Source organism: Saccostrea echinata, unplaced genomic scaffold (assembly GCF_033153115.1).
Source record: "Saccostrea echinata isolate AGI-Se365-2 ecotype Australia unplaced genomic scaffold, CSIRO_AGI_Sech_v1 ptg000001l, whole genome shotgun sequence".
In the NCBI taxonomy this organism is placed as follows: Eukaryota; Metazoa; Mollusca; class Bivalvia; order Ostreida; family Ostreidae; genus Saccostrea; species Saccostrea echinata.
Window position 1 is genome coordinate 35,668,515 of NW_026889750.1, and position 26,921 is coordinate 35,695,435.

At 32.6% G+C, this 26,921-nt stretch overlaps 1 protein-coding gene across 3 annotated transcripts; it reads right to left on the bottom strand.

Annotated features, from left to right (window-relative positions):
- Positions 1–1,888: 1,888 nt before the first annotated feature.
- On the bottom strand, positions 1,889–26,737 carry LOC133190570 (zinc finger C2HC domain-containing protein 1A-like). 3 transcript variants are annotated; one of them, XM_061326274.1, is made up of 11 exons: positions 26,716–26,737; positions 23,138–23,202; positions 17,886–18,008; positions 16,972–17,110; positions 16,506–16,654; positions 15,946–16,048; positions 9,585–9,676; positions 8,814–9,089; positions 6,033–6,175; positions 5,805–5,819; positions 1,889–3,510 (listed from the first exon to the last, which is right to left on the bottom strand). In XM_061326274.1, the coding sequence occupies exons 1-11, from the start codon at positions 26,729–26,731 to the stop codon at positions 3,264–3,266; spliced, it is 1,368 nt and encodes a 455-aa protein (XP_061182258.1). In that variant the 5' UTR covers positions 26,732–26,737; the 3' UTR covers positions 1,889–3,263. The 3 variants fall into 3 exon arrangements, with proteins under 3 accessions (XP_061182258.1, XP_061182269.1, XP_061182262.1); XM_061326285.1 differs by lacking the exon at positions 8,814–9,089; XM_061326278.1 differs by lacking the exon at positions 5,805–5,819.
- Positions 26,738–26,921: the final 184 nt, after the last annotated feature.

Below are 26,921 nucleotides of genomic sequence, written 5' to 3' on the forward strand. Positions count from 1 at the left end.
GAACATTTAACTTAAAGTCGGTCATTTCAATTAAATTACATTTCGGCAAATACAGTTAATAAGAGGACCATGGGCTATAGTGTTCACCTGAATCACCTATGTCCTGTTGTTCTTCAGAATCGTGGCCCCATCCTATCCCTTAGGTCCCTGACTAAAATAAACTTTAAAATTAAAATCATTCTCTAAAACAAACTTGAAACTACAGGACCTGGGGATTTTCAGACCCCATTCAAATCAGAATTGATTCAGCTGTTTCAGAGAAGCTGAAGCATATTTTATATATATATATATATATATATATATATATATATATATATATATATATATATATATATATATATATATATATATAAAACAGTCTACGACCGATGGCCGACGCACAACGCACAAAGATGGACGAGAGCAGTAGGTCAACTGACTCAGATGACCGAAAAACAAAACACGTTTGTTGATTTTTCCCACAATTTCAAAAAAATAGTGTGTCTCATTTTCATTTTTTTTTTTCAAAATTAAAATACCCCCTCCCCTTAAATGTTTTGGTCTTTCGCCTTAATGTTTTATAAATATATATTTATATCAATTAATAAAACCTTTTTTTGTTAGCTCTTTAAAGTCACTTTTTTTTTTTTAATGTAAACATTTTTATTCCATTATCTCTGGAATACTGTATATATCCATACAGTTTAGCAATATGAGTTGAACTTTGATGTTGTACATTTTGTTGTAATTACATGTAATAGTTCAGTGACAGAAAAAAAGAACGTTTATAAACTTCTGTTGTTCATATTTGCGATGGAAGAACTATTTATAAGCTTTGATTGAGGTAAAATTACATTATTGTCGTCCTGTACAATATTGATTTCTTATATAATACTATACATTTTATTGTACAGAATCCTTTATTCTGAAACAAATTGATACTCTATTTCTGTCTAATTGATCGAAAATATTCAAATTACATACAAATTTGGATACTTTTTTATAAATGTGTAAGACGCTACAAACCGTTTTTGGAATGAAAAGGCAGAGTAGTTTTTCAGAAACTTGTTGACAAAACATGTTGCTTTTAAAATTGAGTAATGAGTTCCGTTTAATCAAATTTAATGATGAAACATCACATATCGACAAAATAAATGTTTTACATATGAAAATATGTTGATCTTAAATCTTGTAAAAATTATATGATGATAAGGGACATTGTCTACGTATTTTATGAATGAACCTCTTAGCAAGATGTTGTTTACTATATCCCCCCCCCTTTTTTTTTGTTAGGGTATGTTTACTATTTCGTTCTGCGGGCATGTGTACAAAAGACCCTTTTGATGGACCTGTCAAATATCAAGAAAATTGAAGGTCTTGGTTTACAAGGAAAAAGAATCTACATGAAAACTGCCAAAGGACTATTACCTTTCTATGTCTGCTGTAGATATATATTTCAAGTACGTGTAAAGTAAATGTAACAAATATATACCTGGATTCACGAATCATAAAATACAATTCTTAGACTTTTACAGACTACACCTCCAATATCAGAATGTACGATTTGAAACAAAACCAATAATAATATGAATTATGTAATGTAAAACTTTCCGCCAATGTATTTTTTAAAAATATTTTACAAAATAGTTGAAAAGTTGGGATCCTGGCATTGAAGTATAACCTCTTCTAATATCGGAACATTCAGATTGCCTGACAGATTAAGAAAACAATAATTGCTACAAATTTGTAACACTGCATATACTTAGTGAATGAAAATGGCACAATATTTGTACCTTTCCGTTGCCTCAAGTCTGATGGTCAAACAACAGTATTCTGTATATCTCTGGTGAAGAAGACATTTTTTTACATGTGCATTTTATTGCAATTTTTTCACATAAATAATATCAGTCTAAGCTATACATGTAATAGTGGAATGAACATTTCTGAAATAAAAAATAAATATTCGATCATATAAAGTGTATAATTTAGAGCAAAAACATTTATATTGTACTTATATATGTAAAGAATTTGTTGGGGACAATACATGTATATCACTTTTGTTGTTATTCTATTCAGATGTATACAGCCATGTAACATATCAGACATATAACACAAAACATAAAGTGACGAATTCTGATGCCCTTTTAGGCCATGTTGTTCATATGATTTATCACAGAAACTTACCATGTTTGTATCAGTCCTAATATACTGGTATACAAGTCTAATTCTCATTTTATTCTCTTAAAAAATACATCTTGTAAAAACAATTCGTGTATTGATAGCAGCCCACACAAAATACCAGATATTTAAGGTCTTCTTTTTGACAGTAAGACTTAAAACGACAGTATATATCTGTAAAATCCGGTTGGAGATCAAATAACTAAAAGATCACGCCAAACATTAAAGAATCTCTCGATTGTTATTCTAATACATGCACTCTCCTTTACAACTGGATAACGGACAAAATTACAGAGGGGGTACTACAACTGCATTACAGTATGTACGTAAATATGGAAACTACTTCAAATAAAATTTAAAATTCTCATTGCATCCGGTAAAATATATGAAAGTATAAAAATCAAAACGCAAAATTTTTACTAAATGGACGGATAAGCTGTTATACAATAAATTAATTTATACAACATGCAACAGAAAAAAATAAGTATCTGACAAGTAATCTTTATAATAAACAATAGTAATCAGTCTAAGAACATTTCAAACATCTTTGTTCTTGTCAAAATGTGGCAAGAAAAACTAAAGAACACACAAGCATGAATTATTATTTCTCCTATATACATTAAGTGAGCAGCATAAAAATAACATGCAGTAAAGTTTGCTTATACATGTATGCATATAACATTAGTTTATCTCTCTTTAAAATAATCACAATGTACTAAACATAAACTTTTACTTACATTACTAACATGTTTTTAAAAAACCACTTATGTTTGAACATTCCTGGAGAACGTCACAACCTTAATTCACATGTTAGATTACTATTGAAGTATTCAAACGTGGGACACATGTATTGTACAGTATATGAAATATCATAAGAAGTTATTAGAAAACTTCTGATGATATCATTGAAACCTGTAGGTTTTTGCAGAGGTTTCACACAAGTCAGCTTAAATAAATTACGTTATATCTGGTAAATCCTTACATTGGAAATATTCTTAAACATGCTTAATGAGCGTTTTGAATCAATGAAAAAAAGCATACATATATTTGTTGCTTAGCAAATAACAGCATTATGATTAAAATGTGTAGCAAACTACCTATTTCTACTATGTAAAGCCCATTCTTTTCACACCACACTCACAGCAAAACTTGGCTTCCGATAATGGGTACTTGGAGCCACATTCGTGACAAAATTTGGCACCTGTTTTGCCCAGAGAGTTCCTTTTATCATGGCTCACATTTGAATATGAATTCATATGGTCATTTTCTGAACTACTGCTATAATATCCCGATTCCGACTCTTTTGTTCCATAATGTATGACTCCAGGTGAACTGGTTCCCCTATTAGCGCCTCTGTTGAGCGAGAGAAAAAAAAATTAAGTATAAATGAAAAGGGAGTTGTACATGTTGTACTGAAGAAAGCAAAAAATAGAAAGAAGAAAAAATAAATAAAAATGCCCTTCACAATTTTACCTTGTTCAGAAACTTTGTCGGCAAGTTCAATAATTTCCAAATAAATAAGCTATAATCAAGTTTCTACTATAAAATGCTTTCTCAAAATGCAGAAAATCAGAAACGAAACATTGATGCATAAATGAAAGTTAAGAAAATCAACTTTTAATGTTAAATGAAATATACTGAACGTTGATATTTTTGATAGCAATCCTTTCAATGATTCTAAAACTGTGTTTATACGGCGAGAAAATTACTCACATGCATATTGTACATTTGTATTATAACTACTTTTTTCCATTGAAGTGCATAGCAGTTTGTTTTTCCTTATTGCATGTGATGCTTACATTTCATTATGTAACTCATACTAGTCATTGTTGAGAATGTTTGCAGTGTGAGGATCTGGGCAATATTTCACCATTACCTGTTAATAATCATGATTATATTATTGTTTAATATGTATCCCCTGGGGGCCCTTAATTAATTGATGAATAAACACACGTTTACTCATGAGCAAATTTGTTACTGTGTGCAAAAGTAAATTTTCCACGCATTCTCCTGGGATTTCATTTACTATGAGTATATACATAATTATTTATTCTACAATTTTATTAAGTTTTTATCAAGATTCCATAAAATGGACTCATACTTGAGAAAGAGAGTTCTTTCATATGTATAAAGCATTGGAATTGCAGTATGATGCTTCCTTGATCGTAAATTTAAAATAAATCCACAATCTAGTTTGAGATGATGTTCTAAAAGAAAATGATGAACAATGGTTGCAGAATTTTAGAATTAACAAAAAGACTGATCTTTTTCCATCAAAATAACACCATAGATGAACCTTTTATCACACATTATTTGCTTTTTGCATATGAGTTAACAGATTTGCACCTGCCCCTGACTAGGTGCAAATATTCACACAGGAGTATTTTTTGCATATATATGTATATAGGTGCGTTTATACAGCTTACATGAGTATATTTACACATATGCAGATCATTTTATGAGTAAAGCTCGCCGTATAAACAGGGTATTATTAACTTGAAGAGACTATAAAAATAAAGCAGAGAAACAATATAGGTCCTCTAGTTCCTGAAACATAAAAGGGAAATAATTTGTCCTCAATATAAGGTAATCACGTGTTTTAAAATGTATATGATACAACAGTAAGTAAAGTCAGCAATATGAATCCCTTTGAATTATATGTTCTAGTATTTAAAAGGAGGTACGTCCCGTAATTTTTACTAAGACGAAAAAAGAAGAAGAAGAAAACAGTGAAATTATGTTTGTTGTTAACAAAAGAGCGGAAAACAGGGTGAAATCTGTAAAACAAAATCAGGAAAATCAGTATGTAAAAGTACAAATACTTTGTGATTTGTGGCGACAGCGAAAAATAAAACAGCTAGAAACAATAACAATAATGCTGGATTTCAAGTCAATAAATGCTTATCAAACGAGTTTCTTAAAAGATCGACCCTCGTAAATATCAATTCTCTAACACCAGGATGCAAACTGCAAGCACTCAGATTTAATACACAATGTATTAGTCAGTCACAGAACCGTCTAGGATCTTGTAAATACCACAAGGAATTAATTCTGCAAATGGAAAACAATGGATTTCTGTTGGCAAAGTATAAAAACTAGCTTTGTTTCTCGGCTAATAAGAACTTGGATTAATTATCTATTTCAAGTGAACAAGTACAGCTGAACCTGTTTATGAACAAAATGCTCTGCAAAAACAAAGTTAACGTTAATGTCAACCAAGTAAAAAAAAAGCTCAGTCTTTCTACCAAGCATCAATGAATTATACAAAATGGCAACAAAACCATTCATTCACGAATAATTGACCTAGCTTTTCCAATGGTTAATTCAAGGAAGTAAATTATTAAGTTTGGTTCCTTTACTGCAAATTAGACTAGCCACACCAAGATTATTTAAAAAATCTGGAAACTTAAGTCTGATCCCATTAGTATAAGCGATTAAATAAGTTATTCTCCAACAATAAAAATGCCAAATCAGCCGGTTGCTCTTCCATTATGAGCTTAAGGCTGTCCCTTTTGCAAAGTTTTAACCAATTCCGATAAAATAGTCAGAGGTTACACGATGATTATCAATGTTACATTACTATTTATCTAAACATGTAAAAGAGTCATGCAGTGTTTGTTCATAGTCATGCTCATGCATTTACTTACGCTGATTTGTGTCGTCTTATTAACAAAACAAAAAATTAAATATATCATAAACTTAAAGTACAACAGAAAAAAAATTACAACCTGTATTTGAACAAAAGGAACATGTGTTACCTTAGTAAAACAAAACTTGATGATCACACAAAATTGAGTTTTGGCAACAGAAAAAAGTTGAAATTTGACAACCGCAAATGTAGCAACTTGCAGTGCTGAAGAAATGCAATAATATACCTCATTAGGCGATTGTTTGAAGCACTTTTAATGCCAGCCGAATGCATTTCCCGCCGAGCTTCTTGATAAGCCCGGCCATCTCGGCCAGTTCTAAGGGCACGCCCATTTCCATCATACACGGATTCCTCCCCGTACTCACTGGCCTAAATACACACAGCAAAAGGTAACGTCACAGAATCCATATTCTGTTTGTTTTTACTATTTATAAACAAACAGATTTTAACCAATTATTGATTTGATATCCTTCCATACCTCCATACTTATTATATTTACTTAGTCAAACTACAGCTCAATGTTGTTAATTAAGAGAATTTTGTATAAAATATCCATATTAATTAGTCATCCACCGCAGTTTAAATCATGCTCTGAATGTTAATAAAATAAGGCAGTTATTGCATGTCTGTTAATGCAATCTTTGAATGAAAGTGCAAATAAATTAGTTTGCACAACGTAGTTACATGTTATACTAAAGAACTTTTTTGTAGCAATATCATATTCATAATGTTTTTTTGTGATGATTCCAGTAGCACTTCACAGAATAAAATGTCAAGTTGACAATGGTTTTACACTTCAGATCTCCTATTCCCCGTAGGATCTGAAAGAAATTCAACGGTTCTACGGAAGTCGGCAATAGTTGTTTTGATACATTTCAGGACATGTGAAACCAAACATAAACGGTTTGTAAATCAGCAGGTTTTTTTCCAACGATGATTGAAGGGTCTACTTGTAAAAAAAAATTAGGTTGGTTTCGTTGTGTTTGAGTTAAACGATTCTCACACGGCGGGTGTGATCGGTCGGCAGGGGATGCTCATTCCTCCATGGCACCTGATCCCACCTCTGATGTTTTGGAGGTCCGTGTTTGCTCTGCTCCTATTTTGTATTAATGGACTTTTGAGCTTGAATACTGTTCGTTATCTATATATTTCATGAAGAAAATAAAGATGCTTTAAACATTGTAAACGAAAACATTTTAACTGTACAAAACAAGTCTGTCTTGATTTTCCATTTTATCAAACTCGTGCAAAGATATGGCCTTCTTAACTATAACTTGTGATAGTAAGACAATAAAGTTTGAAAGCAAGTGATCTAAGAACAACCTGACAAATTATCGGATTAATTTATGTATAAATCAGTAATTTTTTTCTTGAAAAGAAATACTACGTAACCAGACACAGAAAACACAAATCGTTTGCATTGTTTTGTGTCAGTCGTGCGATTGAAAAGTTGCAGATTTTGTTATTATACACGAACAGCACTTTAAATGTTAAAACTGTAATGAAGAAGTGGTTAAAGTGATGCATAAAGTATGTGGTATTCTGTTTTAAAAGGGAAAAACGAATCGGAAGATTGAGAAAGTTCGGAGCACAGCAGGGTTGTTGCTGATTGCTTAATTCTGAGTACCGTTATTAACTGAACTGGCGTTTTTAGTACTTTCAGTATGTTATCTATTAACAAGAGATTGTGACAGTCTAAAATATGCTATACAAAAGTATTTTAAAAGAGATGTTGAAATATGTACTTTAATAACCTGTAATCTCCACCAACCATTTTCGAGCTTTTTTTATGACAATAATCAAACATCACCGATTTTATTAGTCCGAAATATCTGACGTTTTCCTGGCTTTTTTTACGATTTTGAAATTTTACGTGCCAGGAAAACGTCAGAACCGGCTTCATTACGAAAACTGGAAATTTCGACTCCAACCGGAGTTGATTTTCGATACTTGCGGACCGAATTCAATGCCGAACTCAGAATTTATCAATAGCACAATGCTTCTAGTACTCGCAAATATCGATGAAAAGAAAACATCACTCCAAATTTCGATACAGGACTTGGAAGATTTTAAAATGCACGAAATGAAAACAAATCTCGACAGTCAGATAAAATGTTTTCGTTGGATTGTATATTTTATAAACGACCCATAAAAACGATGGTGGTGAGTACTAAAAGTATTGTACTATTGATAAATTGTGAGTTTGACATTTAATTCGGTTCGCAAGTATCGAAAATCAACCCGAGAATGCCGCCTTCAGTTCGAGGCGGCAAATTCCCAGTTTTCGTAATGGAGCCGGTTCTGACGTTTTCCTGGCACGTAAAATTTCAAAATCGTAAAAAAAAGCCAGGAAAACGTCAGATATTTCGGAGTACGATTTTATCAGCAGGGTGAATCTTTTAAGCAAGATGTTTTATAAATACAGCAGGGAACAATGCCCCTAAACTTGTCAAAATTCAAACTGATTCATGACCTTGCAGTACAAGCAGATCCTGGTAAGAAGTTGGATTATGTTATTCAAGCCACAAATAAACAAAGTGCAAATTAAAGTGTCCATGTTCGTTTGTTCATGTTGAAGTTGTGATAAAGGTTAGGAGAAACAATTAGAAATTCAGACAGACAAATAAAACCAAAACATCCTATAACATTTCAATCATTGTTGTTTATGTAGTTTCAAATTGAAAGATTTTTTGTATTTTACAAAATTTGAACATCATCGGTCAATTTGTAAGAGCCTCTGTACTATGCGTGAATGGATCTTAATTCAATACTTCAATAAAGAGGAGATTCAGTTGTGTCACTTTAAAAATTTATAAATGAAATGACAAGAAAAACTACTACTCTTTGGATTAAAATAGATTGACTACATTTCTGAACTTCTGATAATCACATAGCCATGCAGGAAATACTTCATTTCAGGTAACAGACACACGGTGTTAAAATTAAGCATCATCAACAAAAAGCATGCTATTCCATTCTATTATCAGCACTTTGGCCTATTTATTACCAAATCCTGTCCATTTCTTAGGGGCTCTAACATCCGTTTGTGAGCAATCGGCTTTGCCCAGACAACAGCAGAACTATCATTTATCAGAGAACCAGTTGCCAAGTCATCGGGAATCTTTGCATGTGTAATTATCTCTCCCCTTTTGAGGGGGTATTTAGGAGGCAACGACGCAGAGAACTTGACTGCTTTTGGGGGTGAGGTTTGACTTTCAGACTCCACATTTGGAATGTTGGAGTGATTTATTGTCAGATATTGCTCTATTCTAGGAGTGGTTTGCTGTAAAATAAATGTTTAATTGCATCCTATTGACTTTTACTGAACTTGAAATAACTTGATATTTATAATCAATAGAAGCACTCAACCATAGTTTTCAATCACTTTTTCTAATGAATGATGTCATTCATTCCTTTCTCCGGAGACCTACTCATGGTCCAAACACCTGCTTCAGAATCAGATTAGTTCAAATTACTTAATGTGACCATCACCAAGATACATCCATCATCAATATATGTTCTCAATCCCCAAAGAAAAATATTATGAAAGCAACCAACACCTTGTGGGGTGACTTAATAAGTTCAATGTGCCATAAAAGTGCAAAATTATAATATAGTGAAGCAACTAAACAAAAGAAAAATAAGTAAAAATGTAAATACATGCTATATACATGTATACTCTATATATTCTTTATAACAGTGATTTTAATTTACTTTTAAACTACATGATTGAATGAAAGACTCTAATAAAATCAAACAGAGACTATTGACTACTGACCTGGTAGGTGCTGGTGGTGGTGGTCGTGGAACGCCCTCTGGCGTAGGAGTTAGGTTGACGCCCACTTATGCTCGGAGGGGTTCCACCAATACCTGTTAAGTAAAATATAAACAATCAACATTCTAACTAAAGTAATCGAAAACATTACATTTAGTTATAGAATTTTTTTTTTTATAAATAAATATTAAAATAGCTAAGGAGTTTCAATGAGTGAGAACTACATTCTTAAAAATAAGCGTGCTGTTTCAAAAACTAACATCTACATGTATATGTACAGTCATGTAGTTGTTTTCTATGCTTCAATCATTGCTACATGTAATTTATACAAGAGGCCATTGGGCCACTACGCTCACCTAAGTAACTTTGGCCTTGTTGTTTTTCACCTGATTTCCCCCCTTGTAGTACTTATTGTGGCCCCGCCCTAACCCCCGGGGTCATGATTTGAACAATTTAGAATCTTACACTACCCCAGGATGTCTCCACTTAAGTTTCAGCTTTTCTGGCCCAGTGGTTCTTGAGAAGAAGATTTTTAAAGATTTTTTACTACATATTTCAATGTAAAACTTGGATTCCCTATTGAGGCCCCGTCCTACCCCCGGGGGTCATGATTTGAACAATTTAAAATCTACACTACCCCAGGATGCTTTCACATAAGTTTCAGCTTTTCTGGCCCAGTGGTTCTTGAGAAGAAGATTTTTAAAGATTTTTTCTACATATTTCAAAGTAAAATTTGGATTCCCTATTGTGGCCCACCCTACCCCGGAGGTAATGATTTTTATAATTTAGAATTTACACTACCCCAGGATGCTTCTACTTAAGTTTCAGCTTTTCCAGTCCAGTGGTTCTTGAGAAGAAGATTTTTAAAGATTTTTCTACATATTTCAATGTAAAACTTGGATTCCCTATTGTGGCCCCGCCCTACCCTTGGGGGGTCATGATTTGAACAATTAAGAATCTACACTACCCCAGGATGCTTCCACATAAGTTTCAGCTTTTCTGGCCCAGTTGTTATTGAGAAGAAGATTTTTTAATGACCCCACCCTATTTTTGTCTTTTCTTGATTATCTCCCCTTGGAAGGGGGCTTGGTCCTTCATTTTAACAATTTAAACTCCCCTTCACCCAAGGATGCTTTGTACCAAGTTTGGTTAAAATTGAGCCAGTGGTGCTTGAGAAGAAGTTGAAAATGTGAAAAGTTTACAGACGGACGGACAGCTAGACAGACGGACGGATGACGGAAAACAGGTGATCAGAAAAGCTCACATGAGCTTTCAGCTCAGGTGAGCTAAAAAGTCATTAGTCATATCCAATATTGGGTACATGACATACATGTAGGTTGAAAAAGTGAAAGAGCTGAAGTGGTCTGCAACTTAAAAGATATAGTTTCTTGACTATTCATTCACCTACATTTTACAGAACTTTAATTTGTTAGTAGTGTTACTATCAACATTTCTTTTAAGATTAAGATTCCAAAGGATTAAATGATTATTTTACTCAATCTGACTTAGTGGTATTTGAAAAATCAATTATAAGATTTTAATGACACAAAATCAGATCCTACAAACTTCTGTAATTGAACACTTGTGGGGCAGTGTATATCATTTGCTGTAACAATATAAGGAAACCTTAGTGTTTACAAAGAGGTATAACTTCATATCTGAAAAGGTAATTAAAAACGTAGGGTACTCATAAAAAATATCTTATACAGTCAAACCTCATTATCTTGCACTCAATGGGACTGAAATTAAAATTTAATATACATGTACATGTATATCCAAGGATTTGAGAAAACAAGGTAAAAACATAAAGAAAAAGTGGATGGGACTGCAAAATCACTTTGACATATCCCTGGTAATTGAGATATCTAGTTCAACTATATTTGTAAATTAGTTTGACATACTGGCTTTTTTCTTGCTAAAAGAGAGGATAGCTTGAAGGAAAGCTTCATGATAATTTTGTGTTTTAGCAATTAAAAAAAAGTCTGTACAAACTGTTTTACAAATTTCTAGAACATATTTTTTTTAGTATCCTATATCCTTAAGGTCCCTCAACCCTCCATTCAATCATATAAATTTTGCTTTAATGAGAATGATTTTCCAAAAGATATCCTAATTGTAATTGAAATGTGAACAATTTCAGTATACCTTGCAGTGCAAAAATTTCAAAGAAATTGGCTTTAATTTTTTTTTGTGAAGAAAAATATTCATTATCCCATTGAGAGTTATCTCTTTTTTTTTTCAGATTATCAATGAACTTTCAGACTGTATATTCCATACCTCAATACCAAACAAACATGGCTCCTATACAGCCTCCAAGATCATAAACTTAAAACAGATTAAATCAAAATTTTGAATATCTTAAGATTCCAAACATACCTAGAAAGCTTGCAAGTTTATATACTGAAATGCAAAAAAACGCAACAAGCAGTAATCTGCAAACATTTGAATTCTTTATCTAATGATTTTCAAAAATAAATACGGTAAGGTAAAACTGGATTTAAAAACATCAGAGATTTGACAAAAATGTTAAATGATTATCTTTTAACTTTAGAAACTAACAAATGACTGTTAAAACAACCCCAACCCCGCCATTCAATTACAGCATGCAAGACTGCCATGCACAACAGTTGCAGCTTATATGTAATTGATTTCTACGATGCAATAGGTTCATCAATCTCAAGATCTGAGCGAAAAAAAAAAAATTCTTTGCCATTTTTAAATGCCCGTTTTTCAGATGTATAGGTCGAACTTTCTTTAGCCTAGTGCAGTTAGTAACCCTTGGACTTTCAATATACATGTAAGGACTGTCATTCATGCTAATAATATGTAAGAGCCTCTTGAGGCGTGATGTAGTGCATATTTTCATCTGCAACTCTCCATCACCTTTGAGATTTTCCAGCTAGAGCAATGGAAATGTGTATACTTAAGTCATTTTCAGGAAGCTTTGGCATCGCTTACGGAAAAGAAAGGAGAATTTATTTTTCTGAATATTGCTGCATTACTTATGATGAACAGATACAAAAACAAACCCTTAAAACCCCATTTTATTGCCAAATGTTTTCTTAAACATGCAATTTTTGATTTCTGTTAAGTGGACTAAAACTTAACTTCCAGTAATGGTATGAAAATCATTCCACTGATAAATTACAGATATTTACAAAGTAATGAAGATGTCCTTATTTTTTAGATACAAAATTATATCCTATATACAGTTAAACTTCGTTATCTCGAAGTTGACGGGACCGTTGATGAACTTCGAGATATCCAGGGGTTCAACATATCGAGGGTTATAATTCTAATGAACTTCAAATAAACTTAGTGCAGGGAACATGTTCTTAATAGTAGAAACATGTCAAATTCCTTCTTGTTTGAAATCTGTATACGTTTTCTTTAATATACATGTAATTAGCATTAAAGGGATTTTTACATCCTCTTTATAATTCACAAAATGAAAACTTTGTATAATATGCACAGACGTATAATCCTTCTACCAACCCGGCAAGTCAACCGCTAGCATCGTTTCCCAAAGCATACATAACCGGATATCGTCTATGCATTGTAAATTTAAAACTGGTCGCTGTCAGAATAACTCTAACGAAATATACAATTGTTTTATTGGGAAAACATGTTCATACGTGTATAATGATTTAAATAAAATATTTTACCATAATAAAATCAAATGCAAAAGAAGAAACACGCACTTTTGTTTAACTACAGAACACTGAATCACAGGGCACTAGAGCAAAAATTTTCACTGCGACACACGCTCACATGATGGTGTGCACTGACGGTTGTAAATTCTGCGCGCTTATATACACGTGTAGGAAAAATAAATTCTAATTGCATTAAATTACAGAATTTTGTTTCACTTTGATGTTTATAATTTTCGCTTTCATATGCATAAACTATGCAAGCGCGCATAATACACATAGCATTAAATAGCGATTATCAAGATAAACGTACCCCAGCCACGAAACAATTAATGTGTCATCCACGCGTATGCATAAGACTAATACACATAACCTTTGGCTTGCATAATTAAAATCAAGGTAAGCCATGCATACACCTCGTATAATTATCGAGCTATTATTTGTTGATCAGAGGAACATAGGTAACCCGTGCTTGACAGACAGGTGGCTGTCAATAGAGCGGTCAGTTTACCTAACGGACTTGATCATCAGAGCGGAAAATTATCCTGACTTCGAGATATCGCATGTGATTTTAATAAATGGGTACACAATTTTACTTCGAGATAACCGGGGTATTCGACATTACCGTGTTCGACATAGAGGGGTTTATTTTAATCATTTATAAAGCAAATTTCGTCGGCCTTACTTCGACATATCCGTGGCATTCGAGATATCCGTGTTCGAGATTTCGAAGTTTAGCTGTATAATATTTTCCCCTAAAATAGGATGTTGCATTTCTTTTGTGTTTCAGTACATAATATTCAAATACAAACAAATTGTAAAAATTTTGTTTCATTTTCAAAATTATTTCAAAAGTTATACTAATTTGAAATTTTAATTGACTTAAGTCTTTTCTCAGTTTTATGATCTTGAGAACAATTTTATGTCACTGTGAATTTCATAACTACTAAAGGCTACATACAATTTTGAGTAAAATTCTATAAAAAAAAATTCTCAAAAGATATCTAAATTGATGGACTGTTCCATCCTACACAGAAAATAGATTTCCGTGTATTACCTTGTGAATTTAAAGTAACACTTCAGCTATAATCATTCTCTTCAAAATCACTCTAACATAAAACAAAGGAAGCTGATCAAATCACTCTAGCCTACTTAAATGTATAAACTGTTGTGATTTATTGAGCAGGAAGATAACATCATTGCTCAAGTTTTCAAAATCAATAACCACAAATCTTGTGTCTTGCTAGAAACTTTATGCATGTGAAAATTATTCCCTGAAGGTGCTTTATGGGGGCTCTCCTTTGGAAATACAGATTAATAGACTCCCACTGTATAAAAAAACAATTTAAGATTTTCCACTCACAAGCTCAGTTCTCATAATCACATTCTTTGTCTGTGTTATTTTATGCCAAAATTTCTAAAATTTACAAAAACATTGAATCTGCAGGAAGATTAAGAAGATGGAAATGGAACACTTACAGAACTGCTAGCATCTCATAGTCATGTACCGGTAAATTTAGCATTTCAGACATATTTTTAAATTAATTTCTGTGTCCAATCTTTAATGATTGTAATAGCACGATAACGTACGAAATAAAGATCATAAGGTATTCATGTACATACATGTATACATATATATCTGACTGAGGGGACAATGATAATTTACAACTGTGCTACCTATGACTTGCAACCATATTATATATTGATACCTGTTTGATAACTCAGACATACAAAACTTGTTAAAATTTCAATTAGTTAATCACACCTTTAGTACAAATTTAATCTTGACAGTTAGTCAGATTAGTATTTATAACATGGGCAAGATATAAAAAAGCCAAGCTAAAAACACAGCTGTACCAACAATATACACGAAAACAGACGAGACTAGCCTCCGCATATACCTGGTCACAATATAGTACAGGAGGACGACTTAGGAGGAGGGTCTCTTGTCGAGGTTTTAGTTGATTTTTTACTCCCTACAGTTACAAAATGTTTACATGGTAGTCAAGCATCTCTATCTATCTATATAGTAATGAAAATCAAAATTCCAAGCACCCATTACAAATATTACAAATAGTATTAAAAGCTCATGATGTACTGAACATTCATTCACCACCAACATTGTTGTTTTTTTTAAAGCTATAACAGTTACCTTGAAATAAAATATTTAAAAAATGACAAATTTAAATTGCATTTCTTCATCCTATTTGCCTGTGCAATTAATATAATTTTCCTTTTAGTTAATACATATGTATACACTCTGTCTACATAAAATTGATTTCTTTTATACATGTACATAAAGACAACTAAATCATAAATGATACTTATTGTTATTTTAAAAAATCAATAAAATAGCTCAATTATACATGTTATACTACCAGGGTAATTCAGTAAATGCGATTGATAAAGAAAAGAAATGAATCAATAAATTTGTTTGTCCTGTACTTAGCATGCCAGACTTTATGATAAAAGTCCTACTTTAGGTGTCAACTGAATCAGTGTAGATGTTTCGGATACATAGAGCTTACCGTAATGAGTACTTGTTTTTCTGCAGTAATTTGTAAGACTTTTAAGGACGATGATAGATAAATGCTAATTTGTGTTGTGTAGAAGCAACTTAATGTTCCTATTGACTTTATAGTAAAATGTTAAGATATGCTTCAAGCTGTTAGCATGCAAACAACCCTCTCCCTAATGTACGAGTGGAACCTCACCTGTGCCTCTCCCCCTTGATCCTCCAGGGCTTGCCCTAGTAGTAGCTACTCCTCCATACCCAGGAGAACTTTCCGTTTTGGCCTTTGGTTTGGGTGGCTGGTACTGAAAAGAAATAGCAGGAATTCTACTCTGAATATTTTTTTTAATTTAATTGTCAGTCTGAGAATATATATAAATTCAATTACCATTTAGAAACTACAAAAGAAATGAACCAGCTTTGTGGCAATAAAGTCCTGCAATTCCTGCATAAAAAAGTTTTGGGTTTGAACAACAGGTTTATAATGCAAATTCCCTACAATTATGTTGTCACAATGACTTTCATTCTAGGTTATAAGACATGCTCTGCTCTTTAAATTTGTGTGTCATTTGAGATGTAATGCCTCTTGTGTTGAAGATATGCCACAGTTACAAAACACAAATATGGATTAAAGTGCAGGCACAGGAAGTGACAATGATTCATATATACTTATATAAATATACACCTTGAATGTCAGAATAAATACCATAAGCATGTATAGTTCAGCTACTCAATCTAAGGGCAGTAACTCTGTATATCTACCTGTGTCCTTATATTCTGTTTAGCGGTGGCCTTTGGATCTGCTTTAGGTTTGTTAGGCATTCTTTGCTGTTGAGTCTTACAGAACTGTATGTGCCTCTCAGCAGCTTTCTCATTGAAACGTCGGGAACAATAGGGACATTGCACATAATCTGTCAAAACAAAGGGTACATGCAAAATAAAGGGATTGATGTTAATAAGGAATGATACTAAAAACTGATGATGAGGGAATCACATGTACAACTTGGTGTAAAACATTTTTAAAAATTGGTATTTCTTTAATCCATTTTCCCATTTTTTTTTTTAACAAGAATTAGTGAAACAAATTTTCCAACTTTCATTCATGTTCATGTATATCACCTGTGAAGAAGTAAATATTCCATATCTAAAATCTAGATTTTAAACAAATTAACATACATGTAGTATCTTCATATTTTTCTGATATTCCAATCTTTCTAACCCTTCATACCTGGATTTATTGAGGGTGGTGGAGGTGGAGGGAGGGGTTCTCCTCGCTGCATAGCAACACTGACTCCCCTAGCGGCCCTGACTGTGTTAATGAAGTCCTCATGTTTGGCTCGCCAATTACTTTTGGGGGGCTTCACTTCCTAAAATACCACCAAACATTTAAATTTTGGAGTTTTAGAACAACATAAATTTCTTTTTCAGATATTATAAAATCATTATTAATAAGGCTATAACATTAAATTATTTTCTCTCTTTTAAAATGTATGGAGGCCTCGTTATATTACCAAATAAAAAACCTGTCCTAGAAATAGCACATCAAATGATACACTCGATCCAATTTCTCATTTTATCACTATGCACTTGAAAAGCAATTGTCTTTACACTGCTTTAATTTGTTTTAGTCTCTTTCATATTTTCTCTATGATAGAAATATCTCTGCTTTATGAGCAACCATCACTTTAGAATTAATTGTCTAGGTTTTATTAATCATTATCATTTTGTAGGGAGATAAAACCGTTCAATTGCCAAGTAATAGTGTAGCATATTAAAAAAATAAATGGAAATTGCATCCCAACTCCTACACAGAATGAAATTGAATCCAATACATTATAGTTATCTTATTTCAGCACTTTTCATTCAAGCCTAACGTTATTCATGTGAACAGATACATGTAACATTTTTGTTCATGCCTGTATTAAATTCCAAATGAAATTTTGAAACTGTGCAGTTCATTTTGTGAAAGTTGTTTAAATTTACATGCCAATACATGTATCAGTCACTAATATTCCTGGCCATGTCACAACTGAAAATTTGGGTCAAATAATTTATTCCAAGTTAAAAATCCCTTCTGTCCATATCAGATTTGCTGAGTTATAAAAATAAATTACAAGAAATTCACTAAAATTTCAACAATACCTTTCTTTGAGCTTGTTTAATTTGTTTGTAGGATAAGTCTGTCCCATCTGCTCTCTGTTTGGCTGAATCAAAAACCTTGGGTTTTTTCTTTGCTGCTTTTATACATGCAGGTTCATGTTTTGCCTAAAACACATCATACTTCTATTTCACCTTTTGGAAAATAATTAACACAAATTACATACTCTGACATATGTGACAGATACATGTATATTAAATAAAACAATGTTTATAATACGTGGGGATATGGCAATCGAATAAATTTTTGTAACATATCGATAAGTCGTAAAAAAAAAAAAAAAAACCAACCTAGAAATATGTCCATAGGACATGAATGCCCCGCCAAGGGTATATTAGTAATGCAACATGAAAATTTGTATTAGTGTATGAAATTTGATAAGAATATCTTGAAAAGTTCCTTTAAAATTTTAATTGAAATCTAAAAAGTTGGATATAGATGAAAAATTCTCACCAAATTATGTATAAGTGCATAACTTACATAAATATATCTTAAATGGTTTCTTTAAAATTAAGCAAAATGCAAATCTAAGAAAAGTGGGGTCAAGGTCACAGGAAAGTTCAAGGTCAAATGTTTTTGATGCAGTTGAATACTTCGCACAAATACGTATCAGCATATTTAAGTTTGATAAAAATATTTTGAATGGTTTATTAAAAACTGAGCTAAACACTAATTTAAAATAAATGAAGTTAAGGTCAAAGGAAAGGTCAAGGTCAAAAAATGTTGATGCAGTTGAAAAGGTAACATCAGTATGTATTAGCATATGAAGTTTGATAAAAATATTATATTTTCTTTAAAACTGAGTTAACACAAATTGAGAAAAGTGAGGTCAAGGTCAAAGGAATGGTCAAGGTCAAAAAATGTTGATGCAGTTGAATAGCTCTCATCAGTATGTATCAACATATGAAGTTTGATAACACTGTATTGAATTGTATCTTTAAAACTAAGCTAAACACTAATTTAAGAAAAGTGAGGTCAAGGTCAAAGGAAATGTCAAGGTAAAAAAATATTGATGTAGTTGAATAGCTCTTAACAGTATGTATCAGCATATGAAGTTTGGTCAAAATATCTTGAAAGATTTCATTAAAAATGAGCTAAACACTAATTTAAGAAAAGTGAGGTCAAGGTCAAAGGAATGGTCAAGGTCAAAAATGTTGATGCAATTGAATAGCTTACATCAGTATGTATCAACATTTGAAGTTTGATATAAATATCTTGAATGGTATCTTTAAAACTGATTTAAACACTAATCTAAGAAAAGTGAGGTCAAGGTCAAAGGAAAGGTAAAAAAATGATGATGCACTTGAATAGCTTACATCAGTATGTATGAACATATGAAGTTTGATTACACTACCTTGAATGGTATCTTTAAAACTGAGCTAAACACTAATTTAAGACAAGAGGCCCAAGTGCCTTAACGGTCATCTGAGTATAATACAACAATTTAGAGGATCCATAGGGTATAAAATGAACTGAAAGGTGAAGCTTTGTTGCCCAAAAGCTAGAAAAATAGGGTGATCAGGATCAACAAAATAATTAGTCGTGTGTTCATTAACAGTTCATAAATTAGGTTCTAATCTGTTCCCCATTTATCACTATCACCACACAGAATATTAACAAAATATCAGTGATTCTGTACTATTTTAACTCCTTGATGAAATCTCTTACATTGGACTCTCTTAGTCTTTGATGTACATTGAATAAGACAAGTTATTTTTCTCTCATTTTTATTTATCTATAACTTACAAGTCTATCACTTAAACTTTAAAAATACTTTTTGTATTATACAATAAAAAATCTTGCATAATTCTCCTATTCTATTAACCTTTCAAGTACATTATTTACAGTGATTAATTATCAAAAGTAAATGGCATAGGGGAATAACTCCTCACAGTTGAATACAAATTAATAGAGCCCTGGCCAGGACCAGAACACTTGACCAAATGGTCCAGATGTTCAAAAATCTTTATTAAAACTTTTACTCTTTTTGCCTCTGATATGCCCAGGTGCAGAGGAGATTTTCAAAGAAATAATGTATTTTTACTACAGATTCACTATATCGATAGAGCCCCTCCCCCCCCCGGCACCAGAACCCCTAACCTTGGGGCCATGAATTTCACAATTTTGGTAAAGTCACCCTTGCTCTTCATAACTATGTATTCAATTTGTTTCAATAGTACCCAGGAGTAGAGAAGAAGATTTTTCAAAGAAATAATGCACTTTCACTATATGATCTATATAGCCCTGCCCTAGCACCAGAACCCCTGACCCTGGGGCCATGAATTTCAAAATTTTGGAAAAAGCATCCTTCTGCGCCATTACTATGCACTTAGTTCGTTTAATTAATACCCAGGAGCAGAGAAGAAGATTTTCAAAGAATTAATGCATTTTCACTATATAATCAATAGAGCCCCGCCCTACCACCAGAACCCCTGACCCAGGGGCCATGAAATTCACAATTTTGGAAAAGGCATCAATGCTCATCATAACCATGCACTTAGTTTGTTTATATAATATCCAGGAGCAGAGAAGAAGATTTTCAAAGAATTAATGCATTTTCACTTTTTAATCAATAAAGCCCTACCCTAACACTAGAACCCCTGCCCCTGGGGCCATGAATTTCACAATTTTGGAAAAATCATCCTTGTGCACCATTATCATGCACTTAGTTTGTTTAAATAATACCAAGGAGCAGAGAAGAAGATTTTCAGAGAATTAATGCATTTTCACTATATAATCAATAGAGCCCCACCCTAACACCAGAACCCCTGACCCAGGGGCCATGAATTTCAAAATTTTGGTAGAGGGCTCAATGCTTATTACAATCATGCCAACAGTTTGACTGCTTGATGTCCAGGAGCAGAGAAGAAGATTTTCAAAGAATTAATGTATTTTCACTATATAATCAATAGAGCCCCGCCCTAACACCAGAACCCCTGACCCAGGGGCCATGAATTTCACAATTTTGGAAAAGGCATTATTGCTTGTCATAACCATGCACTTAGTTTGTTTAAATAATACCCAGGAGAAGAGAAGAAGATTTTCAAAGAAATAATGCACTTTCACTATATGATCTATATAGCCCCGCCCTAGCACCAGAACCCCTGACCCTGGGGCCATGAATTTTACAATTTAGGTAGAGGGCCTAATGCTTATTACAATCATGTCAACAGATTGACTGCTTGATGTCCAGGAGTAAAGAAGAAGATTTTGAAAGATTGCATCAATTTTGGTGGTTTTAGCCCCACCCCTGGGGCCCCAGGGGGGCAGGGACCATGAAATTCGCAATTTTTGTTCCCCTTCACCCAAAGATGCTATATGCCAAAATTGGTTGAAATTGGTTGAGCGGTTCTAGATAAGTTGAAAATGTTCAAAAGTTAATGCATGATGCACGACGAACGATGACGGACAAAAACGGATAGCAATAGGTCACCTAAGTGACTCAGATGACCTAAAAAGTGAGGTCAAGGTCAAGGTCAAAAATGTTGATGCAGTTGCATAGCTCTCATCAATATCTATCAGCATATGAAGTTTGATATAAATATCTTGGATAGTTTCTTTGATACTGAGCTTTAAACAGAGCTAAACGCAAAGAGTGATGGAAAGACAGACAGAAGGACGGAAGACGGTCATGACAAACACTATATGCCCAGGCCATATTCATGGTGGGGCATAAAAAAACATGCTAAACTATGATAATTAAAATGCTTTACTTTTAATTAAAGTAGAAAGAGATATCAACATCAATGTTTGTTGTGCATATCACTGACAATTCTGAGTCATTTTCACTGACATTCTTACTGCTAGCTTTTATCTCTCAGTGGCTATTCTTATTTTGTTTGAAATGATTTTACCTACCACTGAGCAACAACTTGAACTAGAAATGTGTCCATAGGGCATGAATGTCCTACACACATTTCATTAGTAATGTAACATGAAAATTTCTAATAGTGGCACTGTGCATGAAGTTTAATGAAAATATCTTGAATAGTTTCTTAAAAAATGAAGCTTCATAACATCTTGAATAGTTTCTTTGTAACTAAGATACATGTAAATGCAAAGTATGACAGAAGGACAGATGAAAGGACAGAAAGACATAACAAACACTATATGCCCCACCATGAATATATGGCTGGGGCATAAAAAAAATCACACTAAATGCACAGATGTTCAAGGGAGAGGATGTTACTTTCATGCAAATTTAAAAGTTGTGTGAATTTCCCTCTATTATTTTCACACCATCACTAAATGGATAGTTGGATATAAAAAAGCTAAGAAGTGTAGATCGAAATTTGTTATGTTTTTTTTTTTGTTTTTTTTTGTACAATTGGTTGTGAAATTTTGTACAACCAAAAATATGTTCAAATGTTTAGCTAAAAGTCAAGGAAATAATAGTTACAAGTACATGGCCATAGGAACCTGGGGGGGGGGGGGGGGGGGGTGCACCCCCCCCCAAAAAAAAATTTTGCTGATATATAGATTACTATAGTAAACATAGATAATATATGATTGTGCCCCCTCAATAAACAGTCTTTTGCTTGTCAGGAAATTTTTTGGTAGTGCCCCCTCAACTGTCAACTGAAAATGTACGGCTGTGCCCCCCCTCCCCCCCCCCCCCCCCCCAAACTGAATTTGCTTCCTATGGGCCTGAAGTAACATGTACATTGTATAATAATACATACAAAGAGAGCTTCTAATTTATGTCATTGCAGTTTTTTTTTGTGGCTGATATTTTGACTATAAGTCAGCATAATGAAAAGAGAGGATGTAAAAGCCATAAAAGGAGTAAAAATGATCAAAATTAAGTGAAAAATGTGAAAAAACAATCTCCCAATGTTTCAAGTCAATTAAAGATAGATAATTGATTTTCATCCAACTCAAGACAACCAAATTAATGTGTCTGCATGATTAGGCATTTTATAAACTTCTGTTTTATTACCTGTTACTGGAGTTTATAGGCAAAAAAATGTAAAAAATTATTATAAAAGTTATAAACTAGTATTTGGAATACAATAACACTGCGAGAATGACATCACAATGCTACTGAAATAGGGATGACATCCTCAGTCTATAGATCAGTCATGTGACAGACAATAGATCGACAGTCAATTAATAGATAGAAATGCAAAACAAGTGAAACAAACTATAGAGACAAAGTACAGAGTATATCATAAAAGAACAAATACAGGAGTATCAGGTAATAAATACAAATAAAATACAAATACAAAATATTTACCAGAGACTCTGGAACAAACTGCCTGCCACATTGCCGACATGGCCTCCTAGCAACATTACGATTGGCTACAAAAAATAAACAGACAATATATGAGTATATTTACATGATTTAGGCCAAAAAAAATAATAGTCTTGTTTCCTGCTACAAGCCTGAAAAAAAATAGGGTAGGTAGGTAGGAAAATTATTTTATATTTTTATTTTATTTTTTTCCAACAGCATTTTTTAGGATAAGAACTAATACAAGATCAAATTAAACATGTCACAGGTCAATATTGTCTTTTAAAATTAAATTTCATGTCTTTTTATGCACAACTCAAGTGGTATTTTATGAAAGTCCATATTTAAGACAAGAATTTCATGAAATGCTTGTTTTGTGTTAACACGGAAACCGATTACGGTGACAGAACGCTGAAATTCCGGAAATTCCCAATTTTTTTTCTTCCAAAACTTAAAAAAAAACTTTAGGGTCGGGTGCAAAAAAAATAGGGTAGGTCGGGTAGCAGGAATTAAGACTATTATTTTTTTTGGCCTTACATCCAATAGATATTATCTCCTTTATTTCATAAAAATAAAAATCATTTGTTTGTTTGTTGTTTAACGTCCCTCTTGAGAATTTTTCACTCAATACATATGGAGACACCATCACTTGCCGGTGAAGGGCTGCAAATTTTGACTTATACTCGGCACTCAGGGCCATTGAGCAGTGAGGGATCTTTTTCGTGCCAACACCTACTGCAACCGCAACCTCGGTATATACGGTCTCATCCGAAATACCAGTCTCCACGTTCTGTAGTGGATTCAAACCTGCAACTTAAGGATCAGCTCCTTACACCATGACTCTAGAGCAAATGCTCTAACTACTGTGCCATGTGGGTGACTTTATCAATACGTAAACATCCCTTAGATTTCTTGAGCATTGGCTCTTCCATCAATGAAACATACAATGACATATATATGGGAATAAACGTTGCAGCTATTTTTTCTGCGACAGCTGCAACAATAAAATTCTGGTCAAAAGAGTTAGAAATGTTATAGAAAGCAATAGGCCTTTCACTAATTGTGGAACTTTGAATGCAGAGTTACACTACAAACAATTTGAAAATATATACTGACAACTGAACAATTTACTAAGTGTCAAGTGTATAGAAACATTTTTTTATGAATTGGTAATGCATCAAAGACCATGTTTGAGAAACTTTCATGTTTAAACATTACAGAATGTGTTGTCAAGAGTGTCCAATGGTTACAAAACATGTTGATATCAATTCATGAGTTAAATTTGATCAAATGGAATGAAACTGCACACATCAGCAAAATACTAGTAGTACTAGTAGTAAATGTTAATTGTTTTTTTACAGATGATAATGTGTAAAATTCATATGAAAAATTGTGACATTGTTTAAGCATTAATTTTTGAATGACCCTCATAGTGTATATCAATGATTCATTTGCATTTATGTTTTTCCTATCTCTGAAACTAGAATGACCTATCAAATTATCAAATGTCAATTATATTGCACAGTAAAATACCTGTGTTACAAGGAATTTATTGACAACTTCATTACCTTGGTGAGAAATATTTATGGAGTTTCTAACAACAAAAACTTTCTAGATTTATAATGTATGCGTAAAAAGTAAACTTTATAACTTTAATTGGCATACAGATTTCTGATGAAGTTTTGAAATGCCAATAAATCCTGAATCATATTTACAGACTTTAAAGGAGTTTACATTAAACATTCATTTGACAGAACATATACAAGCTGATATCTAATATTTAAATACCTAGTGCTCAGCATGCTCAGGTAGATTAAACATTCGTGATGAAATAAATCAGATTTTTAATTTAAAGGTATTGCTCCCAGCTTAATGAGTTACTTATCTTGAAGCTGTTTTTTGTCCATACTCAATCACCATACAGAAAAATGTTCAGTATCATTTAAGGTATCCCAATAAACCTTAACTAAGGTGTAGAAATCTTAGGGACTATATAATACTTAAATAATAACAACTGTAATCAGTATATAAATTTATTTCTACCCTTCTTTATCCTCATATAGATTTACAAAAATAAAATTATACATTTCAAAACTTTTTGAGCTTTGTATGCTGATCCTACCCCCCTCTCCCCTAAAAAAATCATTGCTCAGATTTTATTGCCATATCTTCATTAATAAAAGCAAATTTTAATTGGAAACCCAAATCATACTATATACACCAGTATATATTTGTCATTTAGCATGCTAAAAGAGGGCCAGAATTTAATCATCATTATCTAATTACATAGGAATTGACAGGAAAAGAATTTCCTGATACTCCTACATGTATTTCAACATGTTTAAATACCAAAAAGTCAAAATGGCAGGCCTTTCAAAATCTGCCAGTACCTGGTATTTCTACCCAGCTGAAATCATGAGTGTACCAGTTAAAATATTTGATGGAGAAAAATTTGACAACATATTTACTTAAAATCACTTCAACAAGGTTTTTATCTCCTATTTTTGTAAAAGTATCATCCGCTTATTATTGATCTTTCGAAAGCCCTGAAATGGCATGCCATGGGAAAAAAAAATTATTTTCATCCTAGACCACAATAAAAGTATGTAATAAAATTTTTCGAGCTACATGTACACCAATGTTACTCTACATTGTAGTATAAAGATAATAAATAGATTTTTGTCTACATTTTATTAGATGAACATTAATAAATATTTTAACATGTTTAACATCTTTCTTACAAAAAATACAAAATAAAAAATCAAATTACGAATGGGCATCAGGGAAAAAAGCTGTTTCGGGGGGGTTGGGGGGGGGGGTTGGAGTGAATGAACTCTGAATCATGTTAGATTTGACTCAAGTGTAAAAATTACATTTATATCTCCACCTTTCACAGTTTCACTGCATCTCAGCATGTTCAATTTTCATCCATTCCTCAATATCAATAATTACACAACTATACACATGTGAGAAGAAGCATGAGATATGCATGCAAGGATACCAAAAAAATTGTGCAAATTAGCTGCAAATCACTTCAATTCTACAAAATATAATATAAATCTTCTGTATTTATTTATTTATATTTTTTGGTTTAGGTTTTTGTTAGTTAATTAGTTTGCTTGTTTTTTTTTATTTTTTAAAATTGTCCTGTCTTGACATGCTAATAAATACACTCCCTCACCACAACGCAGTTACAAACTTTGCAACTAAGATTTCTAACAAGACCTATTTTTAAATTAGTATATAGGTCCCTGCCTCTGACCAGCTGCTGACCACTGGGGCTTGTGTACAGAAAAATCAGTTAGAAAACTTCGTACCACGGAGGAAAAAAATAACGTTTTTATTCCTCCGAGCTACTAACTTTACTAGCTTTTTTTTTCTTTTTCCACACAAGCCCCTGTATACTAACCAGCGGATTCTAGTCTAGAGCTCATCTCATTTCACAAGCAAAACAAATTATGTTTATAATGTTGTAAGTGAATATTCCAATATAACTAAAAGTTCAATAATAATTAAACTTTCTTTTATCTATACAAAAACATTATATTCGAAAAAACTTCGGTAGTAACCAAATTGTTTACCGTCGTAATCCTCCATCTTCAAAAATATTTGGTGTTCAGCAGTAAATAAGCCGGTAAAAGAAATTAAAAGTTCAATTTAAAAATCTTAAGGATAGATCATTATCGTTAATAGAAAATGTATAATAATATATGCACAAAAATGCACAGAGATTTGAAAATATTTACTGAAATAATATTCTATTTGCTGCAAAGCAGGTGTCTGCTAC

Excerpts from the sequence above, each read along its gene's own strand:
- LOC133190570 (XM_061326274.1), bottom strand. Across the intron at positions 16,655-16,971 it reads ACCACCCTCAATAAATCCAG|ATTATGTGCAATGTCCCTAT; the intron begins GTATGAAGGGTT and ends TTGTTTTGACAG. Across the intron at positions 9,090-9,584 it reads CCACCACCAGCACCTACCAG|CAAACCACTCCTAGAATAGA; the intron begins GTCAGTAGTCAA and ends TTTATTTTACAG.